At 44.6% G+C, this 15,494-nt stretch overlaps 1 protein-coding gene across 4 annotated transcripts in view; it reads right to left on the bottom strand.

The window, feature by feature from the left end:
* NPHP4 (nephrocystin 4) overlaps window positions 1-15,494 on the bottom strand; it is a 178,476-nt gene that overhangs the window by 161,992 nt on the left and 990 nt on the right. For 3 of the 4 annotated variants that reach the window (XM_084821969.1, XM_084821967.1, XM_084821970.1), the window contains exon 2: window positions 6,226-7,342. In XM_084821969.1, the coding sequence (XP_084678095.1) occupies window positions 6,226-6,468 (243 nt within the window). In that variant the 5' untranslated portion in view covers window positions 6,469-7,342. The remainder of the gene's footprint in view (window positions 1-6,225; window positions 7,343-15,494) is intronic. The other variant, XM_084821968.1, reaches the window with a different exon arrangement.

Here is a 15,494-nt window from a genome sequence, read left to right on the forward strand (position 1 = left end):
TTGGAGGTTCCCCAGAAAGCAATGCCTACTTCTCCTGGTCCTACTCCCTTTACTCCAACCACTGGTCTTTTGGTGGTTTCCTGGTTTTTGTGCAGTTTTTTCCCCATACTAAACAGTTGAAATGTTATCTCCTAAGGCTCAGTTACCACCAGTAAGAGCTTTAAGTGACAATATGTTGTTGTTTTTTAATGGCCCCTCCCCATTTGCCTTTGGCCCCACCCATTTTGCCATCAGCCACTGGAACACGGCCCCCAGGAGCTTCTCCAAAATGGAATTCGGCCCTTGGGCAGAAAGAGGTTCTGCACCCCTGCAACAGACCCACTGAAATCACCGAACCTTAAGTTAATCAATAGTTATGCTGGGAAGGTGCCACTGCTTGGCAGTGGCGGGGGCAAGGCTGTGGAGTGCCCGCAGTCTTGGATGGGCTGCACATCATGGCAGGCACTGAAGGACACACAGTGGTAGTCCAGCATCATGACATAGGAGGATGCATTATAGAATATGGAAGCAAGGCGACGACTAAGGGAAAAGAGCAAGTGGCCTTGAGTTTGCTCCAGCCCTGGTCAGAAACCGACTGCGGGCTGAGACACTCCTCAGTGTGGGGAGGAGGACAGTGTGTCCTGGGCCCTGTCTCCCTGAAAGAGATCAGCACTCTGTGAGAGGGGCAGCCCTCTGCTTCTGAGATGTGTGTTCTGGCAAGGGATGGTGTGTCTCCTGCAGCCTCTGGAACTGATATGGTGCAAAGGCAGGATTCTGGGAGCTGAGGACGTTTCTGAGAAGCAGTCACCAGTGTCGGAGGATGTTGCAAGGACACTTTCTCAGGGGCCTGAGGAGGTCTTCACCCAAGGAAGCCTCTGCGAGAGGGGTTGCCTCAGTGTCTGTTTCCTGAGGTGATCCAAATATCAGCAAAGGCATGGAACACATGCAGCTGGATGGCATGTGGTCATTAATTGGCTACTGTGGGGACAGACTCATCTGACCCTGAAAGATTCACCCAAAAGACACAATAGCAAGCCAGCCTTTGCCTGTTTGGAAAGTACATTAAAAAAAATTAAGACTTGCAGCCAGACTTATCCTAGGAGCTCAGAGTGGGTAACTAGACGCTAATGAGTCTACCACGTGCCTGGTCAGTAAAAACCAGTGTGAATACAAATATACCACCGAATGAGGAGCAGGCTTTGATGTGCCTCTGGGAGCAGTGTAGGGGCAGCCTCAGTACTTCTCTGTGCATGATAACAGATGCAAGAGCGTGCTCAGTCGACATTAAAGGTCACGGTACAACATCAGGGTCTCCTAGGGATGCTGGGCTTAGGCTGCAGAGGGTTCATAGGCCATCGCCAGCACCTGAAATCAAGGCTGGATGGGAAGAGGGAGGGGCTGCAGCTCAGAGGTAGAGCCCTTGCTTTGCATCCAGAAGGGCCCGGGTTCAATCCCCAGCATCTCTGGGTAGGACTGGAAAAGCTCCTACACGAAACCCTGGAAAGCTGCTGCCAGTCAAATGTAAACAATACTGGGCTAGGTGGACCAAGGGTCTGACTCAGTATAAAGCAGCTTCCAATGCCCCTAGAGGGAGCCACAGCAGGGACTAGAATGCTAGTCCCAAAAACCCATCCCCATCAGAAGGCAGGCTGCAGTCTTTTGAGAAAAGGATACTAAGGGTGCAGTCCCATGTATGGTTACAGAGAAGAGAGCCCTACAACCTGGAATTTCCAAGTCAACCATGCTGGCTAGGGGATGCTCGGAATTGTAGGGCTTTTTCTCTCTCTAAACATGCATAGGATTGTGCCCTAAGAATGTGTATTAAACACATGTGGCTTCTTTTCCTTGCGAGACAAATGGTGAGCAATTTTTAATCACACCTTGGTTACAATTTGGTAGGGCAAGTTGGGGCCTGGACCAGTCCATATGCCACAAGAGGCATCCCTGATCCAAGGTCTTTAGCTCCCAACTGTTCATCATTTCCAATAACATCAGCAAGTCCAGAATTAGAGCAGAGCAATCTTACCAGTGTGCTATTAAAGATTTAGTTGCTCTGCATTATTTAGTGGCCCAGCTAACCCGCTGAACACTTCGTCCTGAAGAGCTGCAGGACAACATTCCCATGTCTATATTTGCAAATTGGAAATGGGGTGAGGGATCCACCACTCTACAATCCTTTTGCAGGATTGTCCAGAAGGAAGGTATGGTTGAAATGTTCACTGTTAAGCTTGCCCACCCATCCCCACAAGGCATTTGAAAGATACTTGCTTTAGCAGGTGCATCTTCCAATGCCACCTTGCCTAGGCCATATCAGCATTGCCACAACCATATTTTGGAGAAATAAGAAGACAGAGGAGAGGAAAGAAAGGAGATAGAGGAGTGTGTCTGTGTGTGTGTGTGTGTGTGTGTAATAGGAGAATATTTATGTTCTACCTTTCCACAGTACTTTACAGGGTGGCTAACATATACACACACACACACACACACACACACACAAATAACATGCACATTAGATAAATAAAAACACTTTATAAAAATAAAAAACACTTCCAATAGAGGTGTTCATTTCGAAGTGTTGTCAGGCCCCTTCCTTGAAAGTCTTCAAAAAGACTCTGAGGGTCCTCTGGTTTTTGCTGGCCTTTGTATAATCCACAGGCTGCTGGTTTTATAGGTGTTAACTATTTTTATAGGGGGGGGGTTAGTATGTTGTTGTATTTATTGCATAATTATATTTGCATATTTTTTATTTTTTAATAATCTTGTACACTACCTTGAGAGGGGCCTAAAGAATAAATCCACCATAAAAATCACTGCATCCAAAACAACAGCAGCACCAGAAAAAATTCAAACTGCAGCAGATGAACTTCCCACTACCTGCATAGTGTATTCCCTTCTAGGTCTGAAGAGGTCTCTAGGATAGCTCCTTAGGCCCGCCCCCTGCTGCAGTCGATGTGGTTCCTGGTTCAAGTCCCTGATGGAAAACCATCACCTACACAAAGTCTCCTTGCAAAGACACCTTTCTGCCACAGAAAGAACCACTTGACGCTGAGAGCTCACTCCCACCAAAGCCAGTGATGCTGACAGAGTGTTATCAGTGACAGCGGGCTTCTCACAGCTTCACTTGTAAGAAAGAATTCTACAAGAATATGGGAAACAACCAGAATAAACTTGAACTCTTAATACAGGAGGGAAATTATGACTTGATAGGTGTAACTGAGACTTGGTGGGATGACTGTCATGACTGGAATACAGCAATTGAAGGATATAACTTGTTCAAAAAGAACAGGAGGAACAGAAAGGGAGGTGGGGTTGCACTGTATGTGAAAAATACATATCTATGCACAGAAATATAGGAAGATGAGCTTGGTAGCCCCATCGAGAGCATCTGGGTTAAAATAAATGGAGCAAAGAATAAAAGGAACCTGGTGGTCGGAGTCTACTACCAGCTACCCCATCAAGGAGAAGACGAGGATGAAACTTTTGAAAAGCAAATAGCCCATGTTTCAAGAAAGCATGAGGTAGTAGTAATGGGGGACTCCAATTTCCCCAATATTTGTTGGGAGACAAATTCGGCAAAACATGGCCCCTCCAGGAAATTCCTGACTTGTATGGCAGATAACTTCCTCCTACAAAACGTAGAGGAAGGAACTAGAGGATCGGGTGTCCTTGACTTGATCCTAACCAACAGAGATGACTTAGTGGATAAAGTAGCAGTTACAAGAACTCTGGGGGAAAGCAACCATGTTATACTTGAGTTCTTGGTTCTAAAGTAAGCAACAGCCGAGCGTAGCCAAACGCGTACCCTGGATTTTAGGAAAGCTGATTTTAATAAACTCAGAACAATGATCAGTAAGGTCCCATGGCAAGTGACTCTAATGAGAAAAGGAGTCCAAGATGGGTGGGAATTTTTTAAAAAGGAAATTCTCAAGGCACAATCACAAACAATTCCAACAAGAAAAAAAGGTGGAAGACAACAGAAGAAGCCGATGTGGCTTCACAAAAAGCTTAGAGATTATCTGAAAACAAAAAAAAAACTCATATAGGAAGTGGAAGGAAGGCCAAGCAACAAAGGAAGAGTACAGGCAGGTAGCACAGAATTGCAGGGATGGCATCAGGAAGGCTAAAGCTGAGAACAAGCTGAGGTTAGCGAGGGACGCTAAAAGCAACAAAAAAGCTTTCTTCAGCTACGTGCATAGTAAAAGACACAGGAAAGAAACGGTGGTTCAGCTATTAAATAAGGATGGCAGAATGATAACAGATGACAAACAAAAGGCATAGGTGCTCAATTCCTACTTTGGCTCAGTCTTCTCCCAAAAGAGGGTCTATGAGCCCCCCCCGCCCCAGCAAAGGCAAAGTACAGGCTGAAGGGGCAGGATTGCAGCTTGAGATCGATAGGCATATGGTCAAAGAACACCTAATGACATTGAATGAGTTCAAATCTCCAGGGCCAGATGAAATGCATCCTAGAGTAATAAAGGAACTGGCAGAAGAACCCTCGGAACCACTGTCTATTCTTTTTGAGAAATCATGGAGGACGGGTAAAGTGCCAGATGACTGGAGGAGGGCTAATGTTGTCCCTATCTTCAAAAAGGGTGAAAAGGAGGAACCTGGGAACTACAGACCAGTCAGTCTGACATCAATCCCTGGGAAAATTCTGGAGCAGATGATAAAGCAATCCATCTGTAAGCATCTTGAAAATAATGCAGTGATTACTCAAAGCCAACATGGATTTGCCAAGCACAAATCCTGCCAGACAAATCTGATCTCATTTTTTTATCAAGTAACCTCCCTTGTGGACTGTGGGAATGCTGCGCACATCATACACCTCAACTTCAGCAAAGCTTTCGACAAAGTGCCCCATGATCTCCTGATGAGCAAACTAGCTCAAAGTGGGCTGGATGAAACAACGACTCGGTGGATCCACAGTTGGCTAGAGAATTGTACTCAAAGAGTGCTGATCAACGGGATCTTCTCAAACTGGGGAAAGGCAATGAGTGGGGTACCGCAGGGCTCAGTCCTGGGCCCAGTGCTCGTCAACATTGTTATTAATGGCTTAGAGAAGGAGGTGCAGGGAATGCTGATCAAATTTGCTGGTGACACAGAATTGGACGGGATAGCTAATACTTTGGAAGGCAGAAACAAAATTCAAGGTGGTCTTGATAGACTGGAGCGCTGGGCAGAAAACAACAGAATGACATTTAATAGGGATCAATGCCAAATTCTGCACCTAGGAAAAAGAAACCAAAGGCACAGTTACAAGATAGGGGATACGTGGCTCAACAACACTACAGGCGAGAAGGATCTTGGAATTGTGGTAGATCCCAAGCTGAATATGAGCCAACAATGTGATGTGGCTGCAAAAAAGGCAAATGCTCTTTTGGGCTGCATTCATAGAAGCATCGCTTCCAAATCCCGGGAAGTACTAGTTCCCCTCTACTCAGCACTGGTTAAGCCTCATCTGGAGTAATGTATCCAGTTCTGGGCACTGCACTTGAAGAAGGATGCAGACAAACTGGAGAGGATTCAGAGGAGGGCAACGAAGATGATCAGGGGACTGGAAACAAAGCCCTATGAAGAGAGACTGAAAGAACTGGGCATGTTTAGCCTTGAGAAGAGAAGACTGAGGGGAGATATGATAGCGCTCTTCAAATCCTTGAAAGGTTGTCACAGAGAGGAAGGCCAGGATCTCTTCTCCATCATCCTAGAATGCAGGACACGGAATAATGGGCTCAAGTGACAGGGAGCCAAATTCCAGCGGAACATCAGGAGAAACTTCCTGAGTGTTAGAGCAACATGACAATGGAACCAATTACCTAGGGAGGTGGTGGGCTCTCCCACACTGGAGGCACTCAAGACGAGGCTGGACAGCCATCTGTCGGGGATGCTCTGACTTGGATTCCTGCAGTGAGCAGGGGGTTGGACTCGATGGTCTTGTGGGCCGCTTCCAACGCTACTATTCTATGATTCTATAAGTGTATTTTATAGAAATATAACTGTTTTGATATGTTTTCCCACTCCACACACATGCACACACCCCAACACACACACAAATGCTGGTATGCTTTTTATCCCCCTCCTTCCTTGATTGGACTGAAAAGGAGGAATATTTGCCTTTTTAAATTATTGTGGTTTTTACGGTTGTTTTAAACATTTCATTATGTTTGTATTTATTACTTTTGTTGGTTAATTACAGAAAGGCAGACTATGAATGCAATAAATAAATAATTATCAGAAATGTTCCCTTACCTGCTTCAGTGCATTGCCCTCCACGCGCTTCAAGATGCACTGAAATGCTGTCGATTCCTGGGGTGACATGTGTCGTCTCCTCTGGTTATGCGGAGGGACCGTACGATTTTGTTGCAAGAGCCTTTGCCACTCTCTCATCGTTCTGCCTAAACACTGGCACTGTTTCACTTTGGCCACAGAGACTTTTTCCTTTAAAAAAATGGGGGAGGGGAAAGAAGCAGGGGAACGTGACTGAAGGAACATTGAGACCCCTGTTCACATCATACCCGCAGCATTGGAGCCGCTGCAGTGCAACCCCTTCCCACGCCACAAGGGTAGATGTGCAAAGTCCACAAAAGTGACTAGCCCAAGAAGCTTTTCATATTGTGCACACTGAGCCAGCCCATGACAGAGGAAGCTGGCAGTCAGCTCCCTTGAGCCAGAGGGAAGCATCCGCATGAGCAACAGACTGCTCTTAAGGGCCTATTCATGAACAAGGCAAGGGGGATGGAAGTGGGTGTGGCTGGAAAGGCAGAGAATTGGGGGCATGGACTATGAAGACTCAGCCAGGGAGAGACTTAGGAGCTACAGAGCAAAAAGAATGGGCTGTGAGTGATCTCTCCCATTTCTCTCTGGCTGAGCCAAGACAGGGACGGTACAAGGTTTGCACCGCATCCCTTCCAGACAAGGCAACCTCCTTTCCTCAATGCCTGACTTTTCAGTTTCCTCTACCTGCTGTCCTCCAGATGTGTTGGACTTCAATTCCCATCATTCCCAGCCAGACTGAGAATGATGGGGGTTGTGGGCCACAATATCTGGTTGGGGTAGCCTGCAGCAGGCAGTGAAGACCCTTTGGCAATTAAGGGGAGGAGGTTGAGGGAAGGGGAGTGGTGTTATGAGTGTGACCCTATTTTACTCTGTGAAATGATTGAGGTAATGGAATGGGCCAGACCAGTGTCACATGTGAGCCCTGAACCTGGCCCAGAATCCTCTGCAAGTTCAGACATCCAGCAGTTCCTTGGCAGATGAGTCAACATGGAAAGGGTTTTCCTGATGACAGAAACGTTGAAGACCACTGCATTATGTCTTTATCCAGCCTGCAGAGAGGAACTGCATTGCTTCTTTCATGATCTAAATGCTAAAAATGGAAAACACAATGGATTAAAAGAACAAAAACACTCAGTTTCAAGGCCCTCCAAACTCTGTGGAACATCTAATCTTCTATGAGGCTGTGATCCTAAGAAAGAAAAACGCCTTCAGGATATATGGGCAAGTTTCACTTGACACGCTTAGGGCACAATCCTATCTAGATAGGTGGCTGCCTCCGAACTCGGAGGCGACCGCCTATCCAAAGCAAGGCAGGAGAAGCACAGTGGGATCGTTCCCCCATGCCTCTCCTGCCCTGCTTTTTCTGCTAGACAGCCGATTGCGGCTATCTAGCTGTGGTGGGTCCGAGCAGGAGAGGAGGCTGCTGACACATCGGATGTGTTGTACACGCAATTCTGCTCTCCTCGCCCCGAAACACCCCCCAACCATGCCCCTTTTCAGCCGCTCTGTGCTCCTCTTCGGAGCACAGAGGACGGGGCTTCTCCACACTGCCTCCGAGGCAGCACAGAAGTGGTGGGAGGTCAGTTTTCTGGGAACTGACCTCGAAGCTTCCCGGAAAACAGCATATCCTATCACCATCTAGCCACTGTCTAGCGGCCATAGGATTGCTCCCTTAATCAATGGCAATGTAAAGCAATCTCTCCCTTTCAGGGAAGGGATCACAGAATATGTTAATCTTTGGAAAAGAGGTTTAACGTATGCTGTGACTCGTCCACCAAAAGCAGGCAATTCCTTTATGTTGCCAGAACACTTTTTCTCCCACTTTGATATAACAATATATTTTGTGTAGCTTCTTAGTTCTAATACCGTTTCTTTTCTGCTCCTTACTTTTCTGTGGGTAGTATCCAACGTTAGTCCTACTTAGAGTAGAGCCATTGAAAGGAATGAGACTTACGTTAGTCATGCCTAATAAGTCTCATCATTTCAATGGGTCTACTCTACACAGGACTAACATTTGATACTACACCTGTATCTTTATTACATACATATAAGAAAGATGTTGCAAAACAATCCAGCATATGCTGAATTTAATAGGGCTTGCTCTCAGGTGAATGTGAATAGGACTGCAGCCAAGCAGTCCTAAGGGAGGGATGTAGCTCAGTGGTAGAGACCCTGCTTTGCATGCATGCAGAAAGTCCCAGGTTCAATCCCTAGCATCTCCAGGTAGAGCTCAAAAGATCTGTTAGAGGGAAATCCTATGCATGCTTAGACAGGAAAACAGTCCTACAACTCTAAACTATTTTAGAGTCCTACAATTCTAAAATAATTTTTAGAGAGAACTGGTTCTCTCTAAAAACTATTTTGCATTTCATACACAGTCCTGGCAAGTGTGTGTGTGTGTGTGTGTGTGTGTGTGAGAGAGAGAGAGAGAGAGAGAGAGAGAGAATGAATGAGAATTTGAAGATCTGTACTTACATTCTTCTGACAAAACTTTCAGCAATCTCATTACATTTTGGTGCAGATACACAGAAGACATATTTTTGATCCGGCAAGGAAATATGGATGAGTTGGTTGAATTTCGTAAGTGGGTGAATGTTAGAACTGAAAATATCAAATTTGAGATGACCCAGAACTACCAGAATATCAACTTCTTAGATATCTCAGTGAAAAAGGAGGAGGGAGGATTAAGTATAAGAAAAGGAGAGATCTAAATAAACTTCTCAAATATGACAATTCACATCCCAGTTGCATCGGAGAAAATATTTCTTATGGACAATTTATAAGAATTAAGAGAAACTGTATAAATGACTTGGATTACAGAAGGGAATCTGACGATTAGCATCAAGTCTGTAGATGGATGGGCAATACAGAGAGATTGTTACCAAGAACAAGAAAGAGGGTGGATCATAAATAGAAGTTATTTACTGCCACCCAGACAAAAGACAACCTTTATGCAGTTTGCCTCTTAATATCAGTATTTCTTTAAGATCACCCATCAATAGATACAGATATTTGGTAAAAGATACAGCTAGATGCAAAGAAAAACCATATATGGCTTACAAAAGAACTAGAAATACAGCAGACTAGGTAGTTAGAAGTGATATATCTGAGGAAAAAAATTGCTCACAAACAACAACTCTTGCCAGGATCAATTCTTCCAACAGGAAATTTTCCCTGTGGACTTTGTAAATATTGTGAACATTGTCTAAGATTGAAACAGTTTATAAAACCTGCAGATGGGAAAAATATATGCTGGGAGATTTTACAACATGGAACAGTACATTTGTGGTATATGCTATACTTTGTCCTTGCAACAAACTGTATGTATGAATGTATGTATGTATTTATTTATTTAGTATCCCACCTTTCTACCAAGAAATAGCACTGAAGACCACAGGTAAAACTACAAGAAATTTCAAAATCAGAATAGAGGAACATCTTAGCAATATTAAACACTGAATTGTGCAAGCAGCACTATAACAACATTGCGAAAACAACTCTCATAGAGTAAGAGATCTTTCTTTCTGGGCAATAGAGAGGAATAACAAACAAATAGACAAGGTTCTTCTGGAAAAAGAAGCCAGGTAGATTTTGAGGTTAAATACAATAACTCCCTTTGGCCTCAATGAGTTTCTCAACAGTGCAGCGCTGATCGCACACATATTATCTTGGCTTCTTCTCCCTAGTCCAGTATCTAGGACATGAAACTGGGGTTTGGAGAGCAAGCGTTATCGAATTCGGTCATGATGAGTGAATTTGTTTATTCCTGATATGTTATCAATTCAATATACGTTATGGTTATGCAGTTAGGTACTTTGAGCCTCCCTTTCATCAGATTTTTTTTAGTTTTGATATACAGTTGTATTGGTACTGTTGTGATTATGATTTATATACATATTTTTGAAATGCAGGGACATGTTTAAAGTCGATAATATAACTTTTGTACATTGTTCTATAGATTTCCCTGAAGAAGGACCTACATGTGGTCTGAAACACATTGGAATGGGTTATTTTTGTGGAATAAAACACCTCTTTTGCTTACCCCATCACTTTGGCATAACTTAGTGGGTATGCTATGCACTCCCAGGCCAATTGGGCTGAGGAGGAAAAAGCGCCATTACACAAACACTAAACAGAGCACCCCCGCCAACCACAATCCCATCATCCATGGCAACACCTACGACTACTCCTCCCACTCATGAACCAGCAACACCCCCCACTTTAGCTTAGCATGTGAGAGAGAGAAACTGTAGTTTTGTTCAGGCTGCAGCTGAAAGGATAGGCCTCCCTCTGAGTGTTCTAAAATGTTGCCACGCGTGGGAATGTGGAAATGCATTGTAAGTAGATAAAGAGGATGTGCTGGGATGCTGTAAAAACTGGAATGTTGTAAGTAAATAAGAAAACTGTGGTGGAAGGTTTCGTTCCCTGTATGTACGGGCTTCAACTGTAGTAACACCAATTAGCATGTCAGTATCTGATTGGCTGACGGCTGTGGCACAGCAAGAGATTGCAAAGTTATATAAGTTACTGCTTATCTGTACCAAGGGGAGGATCTCCTGTGTGTGAGTGATTCACCCATGCTAGCATGCTGTGCTCACAATCTGTTTAATTAAGGCTTATAGTGTCAGAAGACCCCCAGCCTGCTGTGTTCCTTGGGAAAGTCTGAAAACTTTCCTCCTCACATGGAGGAAGCAAATTCCTGTATGGCGATGGAGGAATAGTACTCCCATGCAACCCCACCACATGCACATGGCTCCATGTGCCAGGCATAGAGACGCCACATCGGCCTCCACTGGCTGAACCACTTTGGGGCACCCAACAGGAGAGCGCCTCCAGGAATCCTCTTCTAACTCTCTCACATGTAAGCCATGTTTGGCGTTTTCCCAAACATGGGACAGCTAAAACTGAGGATGGGGCCATGCACACCAGCCCTGACCCCAACTTATCCTGCCACATTCCCAACCTTGTTGTATTGAACAGCAAGGTCTTCAAGAGAGTTCTACTTGCGTTCACTTGAATCTGAATAGAATTCCCCACACCATCAGGAACCCTATTTTCTCAAGCAAATGCAGGAGAACTCCCATGGAGACCTTGCTGCTCAACATGAAAAGGTCATGGATTGACAAGGCAGGGCCAGCGTGCACAAGGATGTATGTGCAGCCAGTCCCCAGTTTTAGTCTTCATTGGTTCAAGGGAGCTCATGAGGAAGGGAGAGAGGTTCTGTTGGGAGGAGGCCTGAATAGTGAGCACTCAGGAGAGACTGAATCCCAATAGACTATGATCAATCCCAACCCAACCCAATTGGGGAGGTGGGGGGAGATCAATAGTGCTGCATTACCAAAAAACTTGGCAGAAGTAACTGAAAAGTGCTCCGTCCCAGGTTATCAGGCTCACCCAAGTCTCAAATCCTGGGCAGCAACTGTCTGCCAACATCACATTCAGCAGCAAAACATTCAGACCAAACGGAGTTGTGGCTAGCAGACCACCCATTATTATTATTTAATCAGCCCCATAACCAACTTTTCCTGGTTCTGTCCATGGGTGGTGGTGGTATTAGATCTGCAATAGCCCATCCAGGAAAAAAGCATGGAAAAAAGGATACTGGTCCATAGTAACACAAAACAAATGCCAAATCTATACTAGCGCAATAGCTTAATTAGCACCAATATCTTAATTAGATATCACAGAAAAAGTGAGCAAGCTTTTGCAAAAACAGAGAACTTTTGCAAGTTGAGACTTTATGGGCAAGCCAACGAACATAGGAAAATCAAGTGACACACATGCATAAACTTGAGAATAAACTCCCTCAAAGAGGATCCTTCCTGTTTACATTCTTCCCTGGTTTAGAGACAAGTGAAACATATTTTTATCCTCCGATAAAAAATATTGCAAAGTGTATTTTGGTACTACTCCTACTGTTATTATTTTTTAAATAAATGTTTTATCATTCTGTATGTATCAAATTATTAGGACAATTTGTTTGTAAGCCTCCTTTGGGAACATTGGTACTGAAAGACAGTATAGAAATGGAGTGTGTATGTGTGTGGGTGTGTGTCAGCCAGGCCTTGATGTGCAGCAGCTAAAGTTCTGTGAAAAGTGCAGCATTTTTTTTGAGGCAACACAAAAGCTAAATCCCCTTCGTGGATCACTGCCTTGTTGTGGCGAAAGGGCTTGCGTAACTCAGTGAAGCCATAAGCTATGCCGTGCAGGGCCACCCAAGACGGACAGGTCATGGCGGAGAGTTCTGACAAAATGTGGTCCACTGGAGAAGAAAATAGCAACCCACTCCAATATTGTTGCCAAGAAAACCCCATGGAACGTATCACAAGGCTAAAAGAGATGACGCCGGAAGATGAGCCCCTCAGGTCGGAAGGTGTCCAATATACTACTGGGGAAGAGCAGAGGGTATTTCCAAGTAGCGGCAGAAAGAGTGAAGCGGCTGGGCCAAACCCGAAAGGACAGTCAGCTGTGGATGTCTCTGGTGGTGAAAAGAAAGTCCGATGCTGTAAAGAACAATATTGTTTAGGAACCTGGAATGTCAGATCAATGAATCAAGGTAAGCTGGAGGTGGTCAAACATGAGATGGCAAGATTGAACATCAACATCTTGGGAATCAGCAAACTAAAATGGACAAGCATGGGCGAATTTAATTCAGGTGACCATCATATCTACTATTGTGGGCAAGAATCCCTTAGAAGAAATGGAGTAGCACTCATAGTCAACAAAAGGGTGGGAAAAGCAGTACTGGGGTACAATCTAAAAAATGATAGAATGATCTCGGTACGAATCCAAGGCAAACCATTCAACATCACAGTAATTCAAGTCTATGCCCCAACCACTGAGGCCGAAGAAGCTGAGGTTGATCAGTTCTATGAAGACCTACAACACCTTCTAGAACTAACACCAAAAAAAGATGCCCTCTTCATCATAGGGGATTGGAATGCTAAAGTAGGAAGTCCAGAAATCACCGGGATAACACGCAAGCATGGCCTTGGTGTACAAAATGAAGCAGGACAAAGCCTAATAGAGTTTTGCCAAGAGAACACGCTGATCATAGCAAACACTCTTTTCCAACAGCACAAGAGCCGACTCTTCACATGGACGTCACCAGATGGTCAATATCGAAATCAGATTGATTATGTACTTTGCAGCCAAAGATGGAGAACCTCTATACAGTCAGTAAAAACAAGACCTTGAGCTGACTGTGGCTCAGATCATGAGCTTCTTATTGCAAAATTTCAGCTTAAATTGAAGAACGTAGGGAAAACCACTAAACCATTCAGGTATGACCTCAATCATATCCCTTATGAATATACAGTGGAGGTGAGGAATAGATTTCAGGGATTAGACCTGATAGACAGAGTGCCTGAGGAACTATGGACAGAGGTCCGTAACACTGTTCAGGAGGCAGCAACTCAATCCATCCCAAAGAAAAAGAAATGCAAGAAAGCCAAGTGGCTGTCTGAGGGGGCTTTACAAGTAGCTGAGGAAAGAGGGGAAGCGAAAAGCAAGGGAGAAAGGGGAAGATATATCCAACTGAATGCAGAGTTCCAGAGAATAGCAAGGAGAGACAAGAAGGCCTTCTTAAATGAACAATGCAAAGAAATCGAGGAAAACAATAGAATGGGAAAGACTAGAGATCTTTTCAAGAAAATCGGAGATATCAAGCGAACGTTTTGTGCAAAGACAGGCATGATAAAGGACAAAGAAGGCAGGGACCTAACAGAAGCAGATGAGATTAAAAAGAGGTGGAAAGAATACACAGAAGAACTATACAGGAAAGATCTGAATGTCCCTGATAGCCAGGATAGTGCAGTCACTGAACCTGAGCTGGACATCCTAGAGAGTGAAGTCAAGTGGGCCTTAGGAAGCATTAGTAACAACAAAACTAGCAGAGATGACAGTATTCCAGCGGAGCTATTTAAGATCCTAAAAGATGATGCTGTTAAAGTGCTGCACTCAATATGCCAACACATTTGGAACACTCAGCTGTGGCCACAAGAGTGGAAAAGGTCAGTTTACATTCCAGTCCCAAAGAAGGGCAACGCCAAACAGTGTTCAAACTACCGCACAATTGCGCTCATTACACATGCCAGCAAGGTGATGCTCCAAATCCTACAAGCTAGGCTTCAGCAGCATGTGAACCGAGAAGTGCCGGAAGTACAAGCTGGGTTTTGAAGTGGCAGAGGAACTAAAGATCAAATCGCCAACATTCGCTGCATCATGGAGAAAGCAAGAGAATTCCAGAAAAATGTCTATTTCTGCTTCATTGACTACGCTAAAGCCTTTGATTGTGTGGATCACAACAAACTGTGGCAAATTCTTAAAGAGATGGGAGTACCAGACCACCTTACCTGTCTCCTGAGAAACCTGTACGAGGGTCAAGAAGCAACAGTAAGAACCAGACATGGAACAACCGATTGGTTCAAAATTGGGAAAGGAGTACGACAAGGCTGCATATTGTCGCCCTGCTTATTTAACTTAAATGCAGAGTACATCATGAGAAACGCCGGGTTGGATGAATCACAGGTCAGAATTAAGATTGCCGGGAGAATTTGCAACAACCTCAGATACGCAGACGATACCACCCTAATGGCAGAAAGTGAAGAGGATCTAAAGAGCCTCTTGTTGAGGGTGAAAGAGGAGAGTGCAAAAGCTGTTTGGAAACTCAACATTAAAAAAACTCAGATCATGGCATCTGGCCCCATCACTTCCTGGCATATAGAAGGGGAAGAAATGGAAGCAGTGACAGATTTTATTTTCTTGGGCTCCAAGATCACCGCAGACGGTGACTGTAGCCATGAAATTCAAAGACGCTTGCTCCTGGGGAGGAAAGCTATGGCCAACCTAGACAGCATAGTAAGAAGCAGAGACATCACCTTGCCCACAAAGGTCCGTCTAATCAAAGTGATGGTTTTCCCAGTAGCAACGTATGGCTGTGAGAGCTGGACTGTAAGGAAGGCTGAGCACCAAAGAATCGATGCTTTCGAACTGTGGTGCTGGAGAAGACTCTTACGAGTCCCCTGGACTGCAAGGAGGTCAAATCAGTCCATACTAAAGGAAATCAACCCTGACTGCTCACTGGAAGGACAGATGCTGAAGCTGAAGCTCAAATATTTTGGCCACCTAATGCGAAGAGAAAACTCTCTGGAAAAGACCCTGATGCTGGGAAAGACTGAAGGCAAAAGGAGAAGGGGACGGCAGAGGATGAGGTGGCTAGATAGCATCACGGATGCAATGAA

The sequence above is a fragment of the Heloderma suspectum genome, chromosome 15 (assembly GCF_057233095.1).
Source record: "Heloderma suspectum isolate Gila_16-S chromosome 15, 16-S_ref, whole genome shotgun sequence".
Taxonomy (NCBI): domain Eukaryota; kingdom Metazoa; phylum Chordata; class Lepidosauria; order Squamata; family Helodermatidae; genus Heloderma; species Heloderma suspectum.